General features: G+C 44.5%; 1 protein-coding gene across 2 annotated transcripts in view; it reads right to left on the bottom strand.

Annotated features, from left to right (window-relative positions):
- Positions 1–19,723, bottom strand: part of cacna2d4a (calcium channel, voltage-dependent, alpha 2/delta subunit 4a) — a 718,409-nt gene that overhangs the window by 560,648 nt on the left and 138,038 nt on the right. For both annotated transcript variants that reach the window (XM_078568258.1, XM_078568257.1), the window contains exons 5-7: positions 16,086–16,248; positions 14,120–14,251; positions 5,207–5,267 (exon numbers count right to left, since the gene is read on the bottom strand). In XM_078568258.1, coding sequence (XP_078424384.1) covers positions 5,207–5,267; positions 14,120–14,251; positions 16,086–16,248 — 356 coding nt within the window. The remainder of the gene's footprint in view (positions 1–5,206; positions 5,268–14,119; positions 14,252–16,085; positions 16,249–19,723) is intronic.

Here is a 19,723-nt window from a genome sequence, read left to right as displayed (position 1 = left end):
TCAATGCTCCTGGGATCAAGTGTATATTCTTGAGATTTTTTTTGAATTGGCATGGCCAATGCTGGATCTTAGTGGGATGAAATGAGCAGAATTCCCAGGATAGCCTGAGAAGGCCTGCAGACATACCCCGAAACTGTAATCTGACACAGCAGGAAAGGGCAGCAGATTGTGACCACCACCCTACCGATGAAATTTTGATCATGCTTTTAACGGTGCAGAATCCCAGTGAATGTAGATTCCATTCCAAGTAGTACCTGTCCTCTATCCACAGGGATATTACATTTGCTTCTGTGTCCTCATACAGTTGGATCAATTGATTTGCAATTCGCTTAATTGCAATTTTGATTTTAACACAACCATGTATAAGTCACATTTTTCCCCAAAAATTTGCAATTGCTAAAGGTTTGTTTTATTGCAATTCCATTTATTGCAGTTCTCACTAAATGCAAAATGTTATCTTGCTTTAATGATACCTTTCACCTTTGAACTTGAGGTTTTCTCTCTCCGTATCATTGGAATTGGTGGTCAGTGTGCCAAGGAACCAATTTGACCAGGTTAGTCTTGCATGGGTAAGGGGTAAAAGGAAATTGAATTTCCAGATGGTGTAACAAAAGACATGTCGTAATTTGCTACCCAAGAAAGTGGATATTTTGTACAGTTTGAAGGAAATAAGAACCCAAAAGTTTATCGCACAGAAGCATGAGCTGCGATTTTCCATGCCCGTTGGCGTTGGGTGTGTTCGGTGGGGTGAGCGGACAATATGGCGAGAAGGCCAAAAATCAGTTTCACGACTTCATGAAACCAGTTTGCAATCATCTGCTCAGCCCATTGATGATGGGCCATGTTTCCCGTCATCAGACGTCGAGAACCTCATTGTAATACATCTGCATATCATTATAAGACCAGCCCGGACTCATCCCTCCCCCCGCTGGATCGTCAGCCCACGTCAGCGGGAAAACACGCCAACGTGTTTCACAGCAGCATATATGAGGAGTGCGCTTGGTGGGCTGCATTTCACTCGGGACTTCAAGGTTTGTTTGCCTACCTTGCTTCAGTCAGCACTCACGGTCATCAGCACCAGGCTTCACAGGCAGCTCCACATCACTTTTAGGGGGGCTCACAGGCAGGTCTCTACCTACCAGATCATCCATATGTGGGTGTCTTTTCAATGGCCACAGGGCTAGGGCTTGCTTGGGGAAAGGGGAGAAGCGGCCTCAGGCAAGGGAAGCGGCAGCAGGATGAGGGCTGTACTGGGGAAGGAGGGTATCCTAGGGTTTGTGTGGGGGCACATGTTGATCTGTGCTAGTGACCTCAAGATGGTGAGGGCTGAGGATGCAGTCTCCAGAAGAGATGAGGCCAGGTGGACATGTGAAGGTATGTGTGTGAGAATGGGTGGTGGTGTCCCTTGAGCTGGCAGTGAGTGAGATGAATTGTGTGCTTGAGTGTGTGAGTTTAGAGTGCTGAGATGGTTGCCATACCCTGGCTGCATGTATGAGATCATTCATTCTCTATCTGTATTAGGTGGTCAACCTCTTCTGTGCAGCATTGGCACTGAGCACCACTGCCATCACCACCAAGCCAGAGTGGTAACATAGCTGCCCCTCCTGCGGCCAGAGCGGGCCTTCATGGCATTCAAAAGGCGCTTGAGGGCTGCAGTCTTCTTGCCTTTTGGTGAAACCATCTTCCTTTGTGCTAGGTATGACTCCAACCAGTGGAGAGTTTTCCCCCTGATTCCCATTGACTCCAATTCTGCTAGGGCTCCTGGATACCACACTCGGTCAATGCTGTCTTGATATCAAGGACAGTCACTCTCGCCTCACCTCTGGAATTCAGCTCTTTTGTCCATGTTTGGACCAAGGCTGTCATGAGGTCAGGAGCTGAATGGCCCTGTCAGAACCCAAACTGAGTGTTAGTGAGCAGGTTATTGCTGTAAGCCTCGCATGATCACACTGTCGACGACATTTTCCATCACTTTGCTGATAATCGAGGGTAGACTGATAAGGCGGTAATTGGCGGAGTTGGATTTGTCCTGCTCTTTATGGAAAGGACATACCTGGGCAATTTTACACATTGTTGGGTTGTTACCAATATTGTAACTGTACTGGAACAGATTGGGTAGAGGCGCAGCTAGTTCCAGAGCACAAATTTTCAGTACTATTGTTGGAATATTGTCAGGGCCCATAGCCTTTGCTGTATCCAGTGCCTTCAGCTGTTTCTTGATATCACATGGAGTGAATCGAATTGGCTGAAGACTGGCATCTGTGATGCTAGGGACCTTGGGAGGAGGCCGAGATGGATCACCCACTCTGAATTCTGAAAAGTATTTGCCTTGAAGGACTGTGAAAATTATAATAACTAAGGTAGGAAACAGAAGCATGAAATTAAGATGGTCAATTTTGATGAAGAGTTGCCCTGATGGTTTACTCACAACAGAGTTCAGAAAATTGCATTTAACAGCTATCTGAAAAAAAGCTAAAACTGATGAACTTGAAAAATACTTGGCATGGAAAGCTTTGAACCATCAAATGGATTCCTGTGCCACTGGAAAATTAGACATTAAAACGTGTATTGAGAAAGTTCACAGTGACAAACCCATTACTAATGTATGGACTGAGGAAGTTTTGCTAGGTTTCTTAGTAGGGTATGCGCCTGTCAGCATTTACTGTTACAATGAAACTGGACTTTTCTATTTTGCCCTGTGGCCAGTGGGGAGTAAGGCATTGCTAGATATGGTTATGAATAATGAAATATATCAGACAGGTGAGTTAAATGTGAATGAGCATCTAAGGACAAATATTAGAATACCTGAAATGAGCTATCTGAAGTGAAGTGGAAAGAAAAATTGACACAAAGAACCACAAATCAACAATGGAATGTTTTTACTAGAGATTAGAAAAGTATAAAATAAATAGCTAGCAAAGAAAGAGGCAGGTTACTTTGGATAAAGAAGTTAGAATCAAACTAAAATTGAAGAAAAGAGCATGTGTGGCCTATAGGCATGAAAGAAATGCAATAGATAAAAGCGAATATAAGAAAATAAGGCAAGAGGTTAAGAGGTGGAGGAGGATCCAATCTAGATCACAGGGGATGCAATTGTCACATCCCTGAATTAGGTGATCATTCAAGTAGATTTAGGGGTGTGTGAGTCAACTCCCATTAAAGTAAGATACTCAAACAACTTAAAGGAGCTATTAATATCACTAAACCTGAGATTGTCTCTTTGGCAGATCTGAATTCTTAACAATGGACCTCCTAGGAAGCATCTAACATTACTGTTAACCGGACATTCATATATCATAATGGTGTCATTGGATATGCTGACATCAGCTCCAATCCCCAAAGAAAGCTAAGACATATGAATCATCCTCAAAGTGAGGTGTCTTCACTCCTGTCTGTAGATGTGGTATGTGGGATACCAGAAGTGATCATATAGCATCTCTTGTGCAGCCTGATCTACATGAGTTTCTTCATCCAAAACTGCAGATATGGGGATTCATGAGAATAGAAAAATGTTCAAGAAATTAACTAAATAGAATCACTGTATCCTTTCCAAGACCTACTGAGTATTTACCATGACCAAGCAAATTAATGTTTTCCATTTCACATGCCCATGATTACTGCGCAATTCAAATTTAGAAATAGCATTCAAGGTGTACTCACCCACCATATATTAAAATTTAGTAGATGCCTATTTGAAGCAAACACTTCCAATATCAGCATTTCCCATCCATTGTGTAAGGTAAAGAGGGAGGAAACAGTTACACAATGAAACTCCTCCACTTTTGAAATCCTGATTGGCAAATCTAGAATCATGCGTCAGCAGGCAATAGTTCAGCTAATTCAGGTGATGCCAAGGAGTGAACTTTCACATTATACCTCATTGCAGTATTGGTCCAAACAAGGACAAAAGAGCTGAATTCCAGAGGTGAAATGGGAGTGACTACCTTCCACATCAAGCCAGCATTTAACTGACTATGGCTTTAAGAAGCCCTAGTAAAATTAAAGCCAATAGAAACAGGGGGAAAAGATCTTCACAGCTGGAGTTTTTCCTACCACAAAGGAAGATGGTTATGGTTGTTGGAAGCCAATCATCTCAGCTCCAAGTTACCACTTCAGGAGTCAGGGTAGTGTCCTAGGCCCAAACATCTTCAGCTGCTTCATCAATGACTTTCCCTCCAACATGAGGTCAGAGATGTGGATGTTTGCCAATGATTGTAGTATTCATTTCCAATCACAACTCCTCAGGTAATGAATTATCCATGCCTGCATACAGCAGACCTGAACAACATTCAGCTTTGGGCTGATAAGTGACAAGTAACATTTGTGCCACACAAGGGGCAGGCAATGACCATCTTCAACAAGAGTGTAAACATCTTTCTTTGACATTCAATGGCATTACCACCGCTGAATCACCCACTATCAAAATCCTGGCTGTTAACATGGACCAGAAACTTAATTGGACCAACCATATAAATACTGTGGCTAAAAGGCCAGGTCAGAGACTGGGAATTCTGCGGCAAGTAACTCACCTCCTGACTCCCCAAAGACTATCCACCATCTGCAAGGCATCAGTCAGGTGTATGATGGAATATTCTCCCCTTGCCTGGATGAGTGCAGCTCCAGCAATACCCAGGAAGCTCAACACTATACAGGACAAAGCAGCTCGGTTGATTGGCATCCCATCCACCACCTTAAACATTCACTCCTTTCACCACTGGTGCACCGTGGCACCATCTGCATGATGTACTGCAGCAACTCACCAAGGCACATTCAACAGCACCTTCCAAACCCACGACTTTATCATTTAGAAAAACAAGGACAGCAGGCGCTTGGGACCCATACCACCTGCAAGTTTCCCTCCAAATCGCAAAGCACTCTAAATTGGAAATTGCCATGGGGTCAAAATCCTCAAACTCCTTCCTTAACAGCACTGTGGGTGTACTTACACCACATGGACTGCAGTGATTCAAGAAGGCAGCTCATCACCACTTTCTCAAGGGCAATTAGGAATGGGTAATAAATACTCGCCTTGCCAGCGACATCCCCATCCTATGAAGAATAAAAAAACACTTGCTGCATCTCCTCACTGAGCTGTTAAGTTTTAATTTTAATTGAAATTGGAATTCCAGCCACCTGAATGAGAAGTCAATATTATGCTTAGCTCTTGAAAGCCATTTAGTCAATCAGTAAAGAATTCTTTTCTTACCAGCCTCGGTTCCTGCAGTCAAAGGAGATGACCCCATTTCCATCTGGCATCCATTTTATACCTGAGAAAGTGGGCAGGAACATAGTTATTAACTGCCATTGGTCAAGCAGCTATTAAGAGTTGTTAAATGATTTGACACTGTACTACAAAGTAGCATAATCTTTCCCCACCCCTGCTTCCACACTGTTCTCAGGCCTCCCCTCCCTCCTCACTTCGGCCATATCATTTAGATACAAGAATATATGAAAAATTGGAATGAGAGTTAAAGAGCAGTATTACCAGAGGTCTGCAAGCAGGGTCTATGGCTGCTCTCTTCTCCACCCCCAAATTGATATTTAAATGAAGCTCCCCTGTTGGTGCACACATTTTCAGTGCCTGTATTCCCTGCCTCAAACAGTTGGGGGCTTCATTTAAATGTCTTATAGCAGGAACTTTTGGGAGCTGATTCTACTTTGCCAGCTTTCAACCAGATGGAGGCAAGTGCAGGGGATAAGCACCCACCTGAGCTGACCATTCAAAATCCAATGGGCTTGTAAGTGTGGCAGAGTATTCGTTACTGAAATTTGTACTCACTGAAGTCAGAGAAGGCTGACCCCATCAAAAATTCTGAACCCAGTTAATTTAAATAATGCGGATAGGAGTGTAATGTGAGTCTTGCCAGTGGGGTCTTAATTAGACAGAGAGCATTGAAGATTTGGGAAAAGGGTAGAGCTATGATGTACCTTCCTTATTTACAGAGCTCCATGCAGTTAAAGGGCAGGCCAGACGAATGATAGAGCAACTGAACTGGCTGGAACTGAAAATGGAAAAAAGACAGGCATCTAACTTTTCAGAGAGTAATGTCAATGTGCTGCTGCCACAAATTAGGAAATGAATCAATGTCATTGTTTGAGTCCAAGGAAAGAGGCTATGGGCTTCATGAAAGAAAGCGGATGCAGTTGCAAGTGGTACTCCTATGACCCCAATGATCCTATTGCAGTGTTGAAAAAATTAAGTGACCTCACTAGACCAGCAGAAGGAAGAATGGCATCCTATAGGAGAGAGTGGACTCCAAGGTTTTTGGACACTGCACTGGAAGTGGGAAGCAGGAGAGATGTTCTACACTGCAGGAGGGCAGGAATTGCTTCAGGTGCACGTCTAAATATTGGGAGCAGATAGCTGTTGTGGTCGATGCTAAGAGTCTAGTCCTGAGGACCTGGATGCACTGCTGTAAGAATTTCAATGACTTTATATGAGTGGAGTGGTCAAGGTCAGTGAATGTATCTTGAAATGCCATACCCTTGAATGCATCATGAACTGCACTGCTAGTCTCAGACACTCCTTAATTCACCACACCCCCATCACTCACCTATAACAATCTCTATCAATCAGGACTCATATCTTAATTCATATCGTACCTTCACAGGTTTAGCACTGCTGTAAGCATGTATACCAAATATGACAATTACATCATCCAGACAGATTCACAACACTCACTAGCACACTTCAGGTTGGATTTAATTGTTCCATCGGAGGTCACGCCCATCAGAGAACCGGTGGGGAAGTCCCATCAGTTCTAAGGGGAAGGCCTGACAGACAGGACTTAAGTGGCCACCATCAGGCCTTCCCTGGGGTTCAGGGCCCAAGAGCTGGAAGTTCTACCTGCCGAGAGCTGCTGGCCAATCACAGACTGGCAGGTCCTCATTGCTGTCAGCGCCACTGGGAGCAGTGGCAGCTGTTGGAAATGCACCCACTAGAGGCCCAGATTTGACAAGGGCCCCCAGGCCAAAGGTGAGTGAAAGCAGAGGGGGATCATGGGGTGGAGATTGCTGAAGAAGTGGGGTAGGTGGGTTGGAGGCAAAGTGGTTTTTAGTGGCCCTCCCCTTCTCAATGCTGGGTGTTTTGCCTTGGGTTGAGGTCTAGATGGTGTTTCTTTAGGGTTTGCCTGTTACCCTAAGGATACTACCATAGACTGTTATTTGTAAAAAAAAAATCTAGTTCATTTATAGACCTATACTCATCTCAGTACTCTGCACGAGGCTGTACTTCTGCTTCCCACCAGAACTCAGTCTCTTAGTTATGTGACATTGCATCACAGTTACATCAGTATCAGGTGTTCCGAATGTTAACCCTTTACACCACATCTCCCTCAAAGTCTTTATCCCAACTACATACATACTCTTCATCTCCCCCCAAAGTCTCAGACTTCACAGTGTTAGTCTCTGGTGCCTTGCCCAATCTCCCTGATCTGGTCCTGATTTTGTTTCGAGGTTGAAGATAAACTGCATCCCCTCGTCGCTCAATAGGAGTGTCTTCCACCTGGGTGGTTGTAGAGTTTCTACTTGTTTCTGGTTCCTTGTCTCCATCTGGATCTATATAGCATGTCCAAGGTTCCAATGGTTTCTTTCCCAATGACATCAAGGCTCTTTGATTTCTCTGATATTTCACTGGTCTGACTCAATTCTATCAGATCTTGGCTGTGGAGCTCTTTCTATTACAATATTACAATGCCTTATTTCTGTTATTCTCATATCCACATCTCTCCCTGGGCTACAGCGCTTTCAAGTCTCATGCTCTGTGTCTTAAATTGAAATTACAAGCTTGACTATCACTTTGTTGCTCTTCACCCTTCCTAACTTTCTCACGATCATCTGAAGTAATGTTGGTTTGTAATATTTGTTGTAGAGCTGGGAGTTGTGTTCCTTGATTGTTCAAACTCCTCTTCCTGCTTCTCCATTTGATTGAGGATATCGAGGTGAAGTACTCACATGCATGAAACCATACTCCTGTACACATTTGTATAACAGCTCGTTAACAAATTGAGGACCGTTGTCTTAGCACCACAGCATCTTGCATGCCATGCGTCGCAAAGATTCTTCTTCGTGATGTAATGTCTTGGTGTTATGTAGTCTACTCACTTCAAACCCTCTGGAGTAGTAATAAATGACAATGATGAAAACTTTGCTATTAAAGTCAAATAAATCGATTCCCAGGCGCTGTCACAAAGGAAAAGTAAATGATGCAAGTGGTTCACTCTGCTGCTGTCTAATCACTGCACATGTAAGGCAATTTGTGATTAACTGTTCAATGGAGTGACTGTTGCCTGGCCACCAGACTGACCTTTGGGCTCTTGCTCTGCATTTCACTATTCCAAACTGACCTTGATGGATTTTCTGAAGAACATTGAAACTAAGGGCAGAATTCTCTGTGCCGACTGGCGGCGGGTATCATGGTGGGTGTGAGCAAACAATATGGCGGGAAGGCCAAAAATCGGTTTCACACCGTCATGAAACATGTTTGCAATCGTCTGCTCTGCCCGTCAATGGCAGGCCATGTTTCCCGCCACTGAACATTGGGAACTTCATTGTAATACATCTGCATATCATTATGAGTGCAGCTCACTGGAATCATCCCCCCATGCTGGATCATCCAAGCACATCGGCGTGCGCCAACAGCATTTATAAGGCGGGCACCTGGCGAGCTGCACTTCAAGGGGAACTTGGAGGTGAGTGTGCAGTAACGTTTCGCAGTGCTCATGAGGGTCGCCTGTTGGACTTCAAGGTTGAGGTTCCGCACATCCAGGCAAGGGCACAGGCAAGTTGATTTTTCCCGGCTGACTGACAGTGCGGTGCCAGGGCATGAGCAGCACTCCAGGCGAGTTGGGGTGGGGAGGTGGCAAGGGCAGCACTCCAGTTAATGGTAGTGCATAAGCACGTGCGGGGGGCATGGGAGGCAAGTGGCCACACATCAGGGAAAGGTTAAAGTGACCATTCCTCTGCAGCTGAGACAGTTCAGGTGCAGCTACATTCACATGCGTGGAGTTGGGCCTCTAGCTTGCCTGCCCAGTCAAGAAAGGCAGAGGCCTGAAAGTGCCAGCAAATGCTCCAGGGGTTTTCACCCTTCAGGCACAGACTGCAAACTAATGAGCATTTTAGTGAACTGCAGAACAATTGGACGACTGTGCACAATGTACGATCACCTTGCAAAAGTTGGCCATGGAGCAGTCACTGGTGGAGGTGCTCACAGCCATTGCAATGTCTTCATTCAGGTTTGGACCAGTTTCCCCCATGGTTCAAGCTAACAGTGTAGACTTGCAGTGCGGGTTAGGAGAATGTCAGTGCCAGAGCTGAGAGCACAGCTTGCAGTCCAATGGGCAAAGCTGCTGCCAATCAGTCAGGTGAGTGGGGCGGAGGTGGGTGGGGTTTTGGGCAGCCATGCAGCGCACTAAGCTCTGACCACCCAAATGGTGGCCAGCACTCTCTGGGATGCGTTAAGGGCCTTCAGACTTAACTAGGAGAGGTTCTTAGAACACCCCAAGCTAACCTACATGTCTCTCTCTTTCATCCTGCAGGAGTACATCAGGAGCATAGAGCCTGGTTAACTAGCTGTATGCCTTACGGCTTACAGGGGGCAGAGACGAAGGAGTAGAGAGCGATGAAGGCACCTGGCTGTGCAGGAGGAGGAGCAGCACCCTCAGGAAGAGAAGGCAGATGGGGTTCTCGCACACACCACTTAAGAGCCATAGCGAGCCATCGCTGGTCAGCACCTAGCTAGATCCAGGGCCTATAGACACCGCTCTTCATTCCTCCAAATGAACAAGAATTAGTGTCGCATGCCTAGGGAAATGGTCGGTTACATCTGCCACCTGCTGCAGGATTTGGCGCCACAGGGACGTGGGGAGCATCCACTGCCAGTGGCTGTGAAAGTGACCACAGCGCTCAATTTTACACCAGTGGCTCCTTTCAGGGCTCCACAGGTGACCTCTATGGGATATCGCAAGACTCCGCCTACAAATGCATCCATGAGATCACGGATGCCATCTTCGCGAAGGCACACAACTTTGTGCATTTTGCCCAGGGCCAGGAAAGCCAGGGTGCAACAGCTCTGGGATTTGCCCAGATTGCAGGTTTCCTACAGATGCAGGATGCCATCGACTGCACTCACATGGCGTACAGATCTCCATGGCAGCAAGCTGTCCAACTATGTCAACTGCAAAGGCTTCCACTCACTGAATGTTCAGCTGGTGTGCAGCCACCACAGTTGCATGCTACAGGACTGCGCACATTTCCCAGGGAATGTCCATGACTCCTACATTCTCAGTATGTCTCAGATCCCTGACGTCTTCCAGGTCCAGAGAGGCTGCAGGATTGGTTCCTCGGGGACAAGGGCTACCTGCAGAGGACGTGGCTGATGATACCCATGCGATGGCTTCAGACTGCAGCAGAGAGAAGGTACAATGAGGCTCAAGCTGCAACTCGCACCTTGGTGGAGCAAACCATCAAAATGTTGAAAATGAGGTCTGGTGGAGCGCCGCAATACAGTCATCAGAGGGTGTCAGGTATCATCATCACCTGCTGCGCCCTTCACAACCTGGCGCTGCAACAGGGAGAGGAGCTGGCTGAGGAGAAGATGGAGGAGCTGGACATCCCTTCCGATGAGGAGGACGTTGGCAGGGATGTGGATAAATAGGTCCTCAAAGGCGAGGATGCCGGTGATGAGTCCATTGCACTGGCTAGACAAGGCAGGTGTGCTCAGGAGGTCTTCTTAGCTGCTAGATTCATGGGGGATGATGACAACATGCATTGAGGGAACACCAATAATCCTCACATTGCATCTGTGAACATTTGAATCCAGTCTAGCTGATGGCAGCACACATACCCTCTGTGATAAGGCTTCTGTCATGGAGATGCAGCGGAGGCCCTAACAGTCGCTCGATTGCAGGAGGATGATGACGACATGCAGTGAGGACACTCCATAGATCTTCACATAGCCTCTGTTAATGTCTGACTCCTGCCTGGCTGAGGGCACAGGAAAGCTGTGCAGTTCACATTTAATTCCTGAGTTACCACTGAATTGCAGTGGGCTCAGGGAAGTTGGGTATCAATTAGCTCATTAATGAGCCTAATTGACATCCCATCATTGGCTTCTGCTATCTGACATAATCAGCCAACCCAGATTGTTGCTGCCCATGCCAAGGTGGAGCAGTGTGAAACAAAGTCTCCTGGGCCAAAGCTGCTCAAGGTCATCCACCAAGGCTAACAGCAGTCTCCTTCACTGAAAGTCAGCTGCCTGCCAATAGCTATGCTGCAGCCACTGGGATAGCATCGCATAGGAACACTACGAAAGGCAAGAGTGATGACTTTCCATTTGTATGTAAGATGGCATGATTTTATTGAGACATTTGTTTCGAATGTTTACTTTTGCATTGTGATCAAGTTTACAATAATTTGTGACAAGGGGAAGAAAAAAAGTCTGAGAGTGTTTGAGGTTATTGGATATCTCATTCAAAGTAACTCATCATTCAACCTGGGCAGAAAGGAGATGACTTGGTTGCCGCCTCCGTCCCACTTCCTCTTTTTCTCTTCCTCCTCCACTCCCCTCACCTCTTCTAGCTGTTTGTCCTGCTCTGCATGGCCACCAAGGCTGTTAGCCTTGGTGGATGATCTCAGTCATCTTCTATTCCAAGCCGAAAGCCTAAGAGTGCATCATGTGTGGCAACAACTTCTGTAGTTTCTGAAGCAAGCATATGGTCAGGAAAGAACCCTTCATCGGCCATCTCAATTTCTCTGCTCCTCTCACCCACTCTAACCTACATTTCATTCTCTTAGGTCCAACCCTGAATTTGTTATCAAACCTGCCGACAAGGGTGGTGCGGTTGCTGTCTGGCATACTGACCTCTACCTCGCAGAAACTGAGCACCAACTCTCAGACACTTCTTCCTACCTCCCCCTGGACCATGACCCCACCACCGAACATCAAGTCATTGTTTCCAGGACTGTTACTGACCTCATCTCCTCTGGAGATCTTCCCTTCCAACCTCATAGTCTCCCAACCCCGGACAGCCCACTTCTACCTCCTTCCCAAAATCTACAAACAGAACTGTCCCGGTAGACCATCCTGTCAGCCTGCTCCTGCCTCACAGAACTCATTTCTTCCTATCTTGATTCCATTCTCTCTCCCCTTGTCCAGTCTTTTCCCATCTACATCCGCGATTCCTCTTTTGCCCTACATCATATCAACAATTTCCAGTTCCCTGGCCCTAAATGTCTCCTCTTCACCATGGACGTCCAAACCCTCTACACCTCCATCCCCCACCAGGTTGGCCTGAGGGCTCTCCGCTTCTTCCTCGAACAGAGGCTCGAACAATCCCCATCCACCACCACTCTCCTCCGTCTGGCTGAACTTATTCTCCCACTGAACAATTTCACCCTAAACTTGTCTCACTTCCTCCAAATAGAAGGTGTGACTATGGGTGCCTGCATGGGCCCCAGTTATGCCTTGCTCTTTATGGGGTATGTGGAACATTCCTTGTTCCAGTCCTACTCAGGCCCCCTCCCACAACTCTGTTTTCAGTACGTCGACAATTGTTTCGGTGCCGTTTCATGTCTCATCTGGACCTGGAAAAATTTATCAATTTCGCTTCCAATTTCCACCACTCTACCACCTTCACATGGTCCATCTCCAACACTTCCATTCCTTGACCTCTCTGTCTCAATTTCTGGTGATAGACTATCCACCAATATTCATTACAAGCCCACCGACTCCCACAGCAGAAGGTGCAACACTTGCCCCTTTTCCTCCTCTGGCCTCACCGTCCAAGGGCCCAAACACTCCTTCCAGTTGAAGCAGCGCTTCACTTCAAAGCACTTGCACCTCCTTCAATTTGGTCTACTGCATTTGCTGTCCCAATACAGTCTCTTCTACATTGGGGAGACCAAACGCAGACTGGGTGACCACTTTGCGGAACACCTTCGGTCTGTCCGCAAGCATGACCCAGGCCTTCCTTTCGCTTGCCCTTTCAACACACCATCCTACTCTCATGCCCACATGTCCGTCCTTGGCCTGCTGCATTGTTCCAGTGAAACCAAATGCAAACTGGAGGAACAGCACCTCATCTTTCAATTAGACACTTTACAGCCTTCCGGACTTAACATTGAGTTCAATGCCACTTAATGCCACTATCAGCACCTTTTTTAGCCCTTACCATTACCATTAACACTCCCTTTGTCTTTTTGTCCATCACATCTTTGCCAATCTCTCCTTAGCCCCCATCTATCGCTGGCCTTCTATTCAGCTTCACCTGCTCCAACCCCTTAAACAGTATAAATTTCATCACATTTCTACTTCTATTTAGCTCTCAAGAAGAGTCATACAGACTCGAAACGTTAACTGTGTTTCTCTATCCACAGATGCTGTCAGACCTGCTGAGTTTTTCCAGCATTTTCTGTTTTTTATTTAAGAGTCCTTCAGCAGCTAACCTGTAAATAGTTGATGAACCCTTTCAATAGCACTGAGAATTTGATAGAACTTTTCAAAATCATGAGGGGTCTGAATAGAATAGATAGGGAGAAATTGTCCCCTTTGGGAGAGGATTGCGAACCAGAGGACACTGATTTAAGGTGAATGGCAAAAGTACCTAAGATGATATGAGGAAAATCTTCTTCAAGCAGTGAGTGGTTAGGATCTGGAATGCACTGCCTGAGAGTGTGGTAGAGGCAGATGCAGTAGTGGCTTTCAAAAGTGAATTTGATAATTATCTGAAGAGAAAAAACTGCAGGGCTATGGAAAAAGACAGGGGAATAGTTATAACTGAGTTGCTCTTGCAGAGAGCCAGCATGGACACAACAGGTTGAATGGCCTCCATCCATGCTGTAACATTCCACAATTCTATGATTCTTTATGGTTCATGCCTATAGCATCAGCACTGTCACCATTAGTCTCTCTGGCACCTTCTGGGACATCTACATTCAGTCCTTTCCTGATTGCAAAGTTGCGAAAGACACAACACATAAACATAATTTAGAAGATGTAAAGTGGGATTCGTATTGAGAGGGTCATTGTGAATAAATGCAATCTCTTCAATCCCTTTTTTATAAATGCAATCCCTTCAAAAACATTTAACATTAGTTTTCTGGTGAGTTTTAATGAGTTTACCTGGATAAAGTCTAAAGAAACCTGTGGAACTTCCAAAATATTGCCAGGTGAGAGTTGGATCTTGCATGAAGTTTTCATAAAAGACTATATTTAATGCTTCCGACCAGTATCCTCCATTCAAAATATTAGGATCTGTGAAAAAGGTACATGAAAGGATATAGTGATGTGCACCTCTATAAATACTGCATTATAGAATCATTCAGACCAGTGTTCCTTTCAGTATCATTCTCACTGCAGTCACTGTAACATCAGATGCTGCTATTACTGGAGCTATGCAGAGTGAGGTATATAGTACCATGTTTTGTTATGAAAACAAAGTGTGACAGATTCTATAGTAAGCCTTCACTCTATATAAAATTCCATCTTGTGACTCATGAGAGCTGCTGAAATCCCTCCAGTGGGGCAGGAATGATAGGCAGTCTCAATTCAGTGACATTTGCTGTACCATCTGCTCTATTTTCGCAAATTCTGATTTTCTGTGTATTTATTATTGTTAGAAGTGTTGTAGCAGTTGGCTCCTTTGAAATCCAATGATTGTCTTCTACAAAAATTGTTATATGGGCACATATTATACAGTAACCTTGCAACATATTTTTCAGAAGTGCACTGTTTCAACAGAAAATATACCCTTGGCTGATATTCCTATCTAAGGTGCTTGACAAAGAAATTCTGTATGGCTTCATGGCTTCTGCATCATCAGCACCAAACTAATCTTCCTATCAGAGACAATATTCACTTTGATGTGTTGGTTCCACAATTTATCCAATATACATCAATTCTCCAGTAAGAAATTTGGTTTATTTAAACTCGCATCAAGCATGTGATTAGACAGTGGACAACGCTTTGATGCTCAAGGGTTTCACTAAAAGTGGATCACTTTCAACTGCAATAATACCACCAGAAATTCACAGCGAATCAACAACCGTTGTCTGACAGAAATCACATATTTGAAAGCTGCAGATAACCAAGAAACAATATCAGATCAAGCCATATATCTAAATGCATATTTGGCCATTCCAACTAGACAGCATAGAAAACATTCTCGTCATTCAATCCAGAGAGGTTGTTACTACATGAAAATAAAAACTGGTGCAGTATTGATGTCCTGTCACTAGATGCCACTAACACATTTATAAAATGTGTGTTTACACAGGATCTTAACGGTATTTAGTTTTTTGCAGGGAAGAAATTCTCATTGACAATGGAGTTTTGTGGAATTTTTAAAATGTCAATTTCAATATGATAGTAATGACTGCTTTAAGATATTCAGAAGTTTTATTATTTTCCTGATTTCATGCTTGTAAGAAGTTTTCATAAAAGACTATATTTAATGTTTCCAACCAGAATGTTCAATTCAAAATATCAGGACCTGTGAAAAGGGTATATGGCAAGATAAAGAGATGTGCACTCTCTAAATAATGCATTATTGAATCATTCAGGCCAGAATTCCTTTCAGTATCATTCTCATTATAGTCACTGTGGCATCAGATACTGCTATTACTTGAGCTATGCAGAGTGAGGATTGATTATCATACCATGTTTTGTTATTAAAACAAAGTGTGACAGATTCTAGGCTAGAAATTGGTTTAGGACCATTTACAGACTCGAACAAGGTGATGTATTTAGAATATCTGCCAGATGCTAAGGCCTAAGGCTCAACCGAAATTGGGCCACAAACCTCATCAGTATAATTTTGGCAAGTTACAGATGCCAACCAGCGGTCCAAGGCTGTTCACCAATTGGACCCTCACAACTTTCTGCTGGCTGTGATGCCAACAGTAGTCCTCAAGTAGGTTCTGGAAGTGGAGAGAAGAGGGAAGGTAGCAAGCATGGGCCACAGCAGCAACCCCCTGGAGGACTGAGGAACCAGGAAAAGCAGGAAATGACAAAAATAAACAACAAATCCATCAACATCTGAAATGAGAAATGACAACTAATGCATAAGGATCAAACTGGTTTATTTTACCTTTATTATACACATTGGTTGGGACTTGTATATTACTGAGTGAGGTGTTCACAGGCAAATTGTTGAAATGCTCGTTTACTTCCAAAATAAACTCATTTCCAAGCTCCACGTAATTCCCATTTTCATCTATCTCATTGATCAGCACAGAATTATAATAATCAAACTGCAGGGAAGAGAAGAAATGGTGTTAATACAAACCAGTGGATAAATTGTTTCTGCAGTTTCACTGCCCAGCTGGCAACATGTAGTTACATTTGGAACCCACTCAATAATTGAAGTTGATGGATAATGATCAGAAGTGTGGATCCTGGATACTCTTTCTCCTCGTTAACCCAAGTTCTGAGACAAAATGGAGCACCTCATCCAACTCAATATAGATCACGAATTGAACCTGGCCTATATAGCTCAGCTACTCAATGGATAGACAAATTTACTTCACTTTTGTACAGGAGAAATAATATCCTTATGTTATATGGAGTTTTAACAAACTGAAGTTAGGGTGGACAGTCAGTGACAAAAGTGAAGAAAGTCCTTGAATCTTCAACGCAAACTCAATTTTCAAAGACAAAGATCGTATTTAATGGAGGTGACCGGCAGTGGCACAAGGGATGCGGTGGCAGTTGCTGGTACAATACCCACTCAAGGCCTAGGGTCCAGGTCACTGGATCCCAGGCCACAGTTGAATTATGGAGAGATGGGGGGGGTTGCGGGGTCGGAGGTCACGAAGGAGGGGGAGAGACGTGCAGCAGCAATGGCAGGGGGTTGGCACATGTTTGCTTGATGTTCTCCCCGCAAGGCGAATTCCCCACCTGCTGCTGGGTTAATATCAGTGGCAGTGAAATGAGACCCTTCAATGGGCAACAGGGCCTCAATTGACTACGGGGTGGGGCAGTCGTCCACAGGCCTTCCCACCATGGACTTAAATGGGGGTGGAGGCGGGAAGGCGGCGGGGTACATACCCACCCAATTAAATACCCCTCCTGCCCCCAAACCCGTCACCAGGAAGGGCATTAAATTCTGCTTTTTTTTATTTCATTCACAATACTAAGATTTTCATTTTCCAATTCCAACTTTTTTACTATTTGAGAAATTTTGCCTCTCACTGTCTGTTGTGAAACCCATATAAGCACTAGAGAACAGACTTCTGCTACTTCCAAACAAAACTCCCAAGCATTGAAATGGATGTAGAACAATGTGGATTAAATAATGTCACAAACAAATAACTGCTACAGCAGTTTGTCTTCTCCTTTTGTTTCCCCCCCGCAAAAAGGGCTTTGAGATTTTGCCTCACATACCCAAGTTCCTCCCCTCCTTGCACAGAGGTAGGAGGAGATTCATTGCTGTGTGGCCACAGAGCAGCATCTCAGAGTCATGATACTATGATTACATCCAGTAATTATTCCATCTCACTGGAATCAAGATTCAATATCCTCAACCAATCTCATAAATACAATAAAATTGGATTCAACAGCTATCAACGGATTAGTTGTTAAGTGCATAATAGTCTTTTCATCAATGCTATGTGGATAATTTACACCACAGATTAAAGGCAGGAAAAAGGCTGAAACCCAATTTGATTGACAGATTTCTAATAAGCAATTTCTTCGTGTCTATGGAAGCAAAGTGGGTAAATAAAGTTAAGAGTATGGTGGGACAGGTTCAAGGGGCTGAATGGCCTACTCCTGATCATAGGTTCCTTCTCATGTTCCATTCATTCAGCTGATAACTCAGTGCTATCTCTCTTGTCCTAGTCAGTAGGTTGTGGATTTACAACTTACTCCAAAGATTTGAGCACATCAGTGCAGTACTGAGGGAGTTTTGCATTATCAGAAATGCCATCTTTTAGATGAGCTGTTAAGCTGAGGACCGTCTGCCCTCTTGGGTGGCCATAAAGATCCTGTGGCACTATTTTGCAAAAGAGCTGGGAGGGTCTTGGCCAAAATTTATCCTTCAACTAACATCACTAAAATAGATTATCTGGTCACATCTCATTGCTGTTTGTGGAAACTTATGATGCAAAAATTGGCTGGTGCATTACAACAGGAACTACATTTCAAAAGTACTTAATTGGCTGTAAAGCACTTTGGGGTATCCTGAGCTTCTGAAAGGCAATATAAATGCAATTATTTTTTCTTTAATGAGCAATTCTCATTCCACTGAAAAGAACTGTCAACATATAGCGTTTCATAAGTAGATTTTACACTGCAACAGATGGTACTTATATTTAGCAATGCTAAGTACAAAGGGCACAAACAAAATTACACAGAAATTCATCCATGCAGCAACCATTTTCAAGCACTAAATGAGCAGGACTCATTATGAACACAGGTGTGACCTTTGCCATTATTAATATAGGTACTTGAAGAAAAGGGTCTATAATTCCCATTTGAAACTGGTGTCAGGCCATGTGAATATAGAAATAAAGTAACTAACACCTGTTTCGGGTCTATAACTCAAGGTTGGTTTACTGTGAGGCTTCCAACACCAGCTACATTTAGAAAAGCCAGGTCTGCACATGGTCTATCAGGGAATGCTGCATGCCATAGCCAACAAAGCATGTGTTGAAAATATATCTACTTGAATGCGCAGCCATGGCTCCACATGCAATTACATGGGCAGCTGTCAGCCACCCCTGACCCCCACCCCCCCACAATATTGTCCTCCACTTGCCTCCGATCCCACCCAATTAAATAACTGTTTCCCGTCAGTGTAGTTTAAATGAAGCCCAAAGCCGAGGAGGGAATTTTTACTTGTCATGGGTTTGGGGGTGGATGATGGATTAAAAGCTCTGAAATTGACAGTGCATCGGGAAACCACCTACAGCCAACCAACTTCCACTCTAAATGTAGTCCATACGCCTGCATGTGAGCAATCCCCTCAGGGGAAGCATTTTCAATATGTTAACAATATCAATAACTTAAAACACCTTAAACATTATCAAATGTCCGAAGGTGTTTCACAGAATTATTGCAAAACAAAGTATGACACCAAGCCACATAAGGAGATAATAGCTCAGATAACCAAAACCTTGGTTAAAGAGGTAGATTTTAAGAAGTTTCTTAAAGGAGGAAGCGAGGTAGAGGGGCTTAAAGTCACAGGGAGGGTGTTCCAGAGCTTGGGGCCTAGGCAACTGGGTACTGTTGTGAAACTCATATCTTATTGAGCTCGGAGGTTGGGACCTTCAGTTCCTGAGAGACTTTAGACTTTCTGCATGTGTGCAAGCCGGGAGTAGGCTGCACATGTGCAGGTCAGCATCTTCACGTTCTTCAGGCCTAGGATAGGCCTTATGCACCTGCACATAGAGAGAAAAGAAGAAAGGTGTGAAAACCCAGGTCAGGATGGGTGCAGGGAGCCATAGCTAGCAAGTGTTCCAGAGAAAGGGTCAAAGGAGAGGTCCCAAGAAGAAGAGTCTCAGTTGGAGGGCAGAGACAGAGGGCAAGAGCAAGTCCCAGCTAAATCAAGAGAAAGAGAGGAGCAGAGAAACAGGCTCCAAAAAGAGAAAAGGCTGTGGGGAGCAGACTTTAAGTGAAGTGGCCTTGGGAGAAGCCCTGAAGATCCAAGAAAGTAGCTGAAGGTTTTCGGCTCCATGCTGCTGGCCTTTGGGGCAAAGGTAGCCCTTTGGAACAGTAGTGTTCTGC

Source organism: Cetorhinus maximus, chromosome 22 (genome assembly GCF_964194155.1).
Source record: "Cetorhinus maximus chromosome 22, sCetMax3.hap1.1, whole genome shotgun sequence".
Taxonomy (NCBI): Eukaryota; Metazoa; Chordata; class Chondrichthyes; order Lamniformes; family Cetorhinidae; genus Cetorhinus; species Cetorhinus maximus.
Note: the sequence above shows the minus strand (reverse complement) of the source record. Positions and strands in the feature narration are given on the sequence as shown.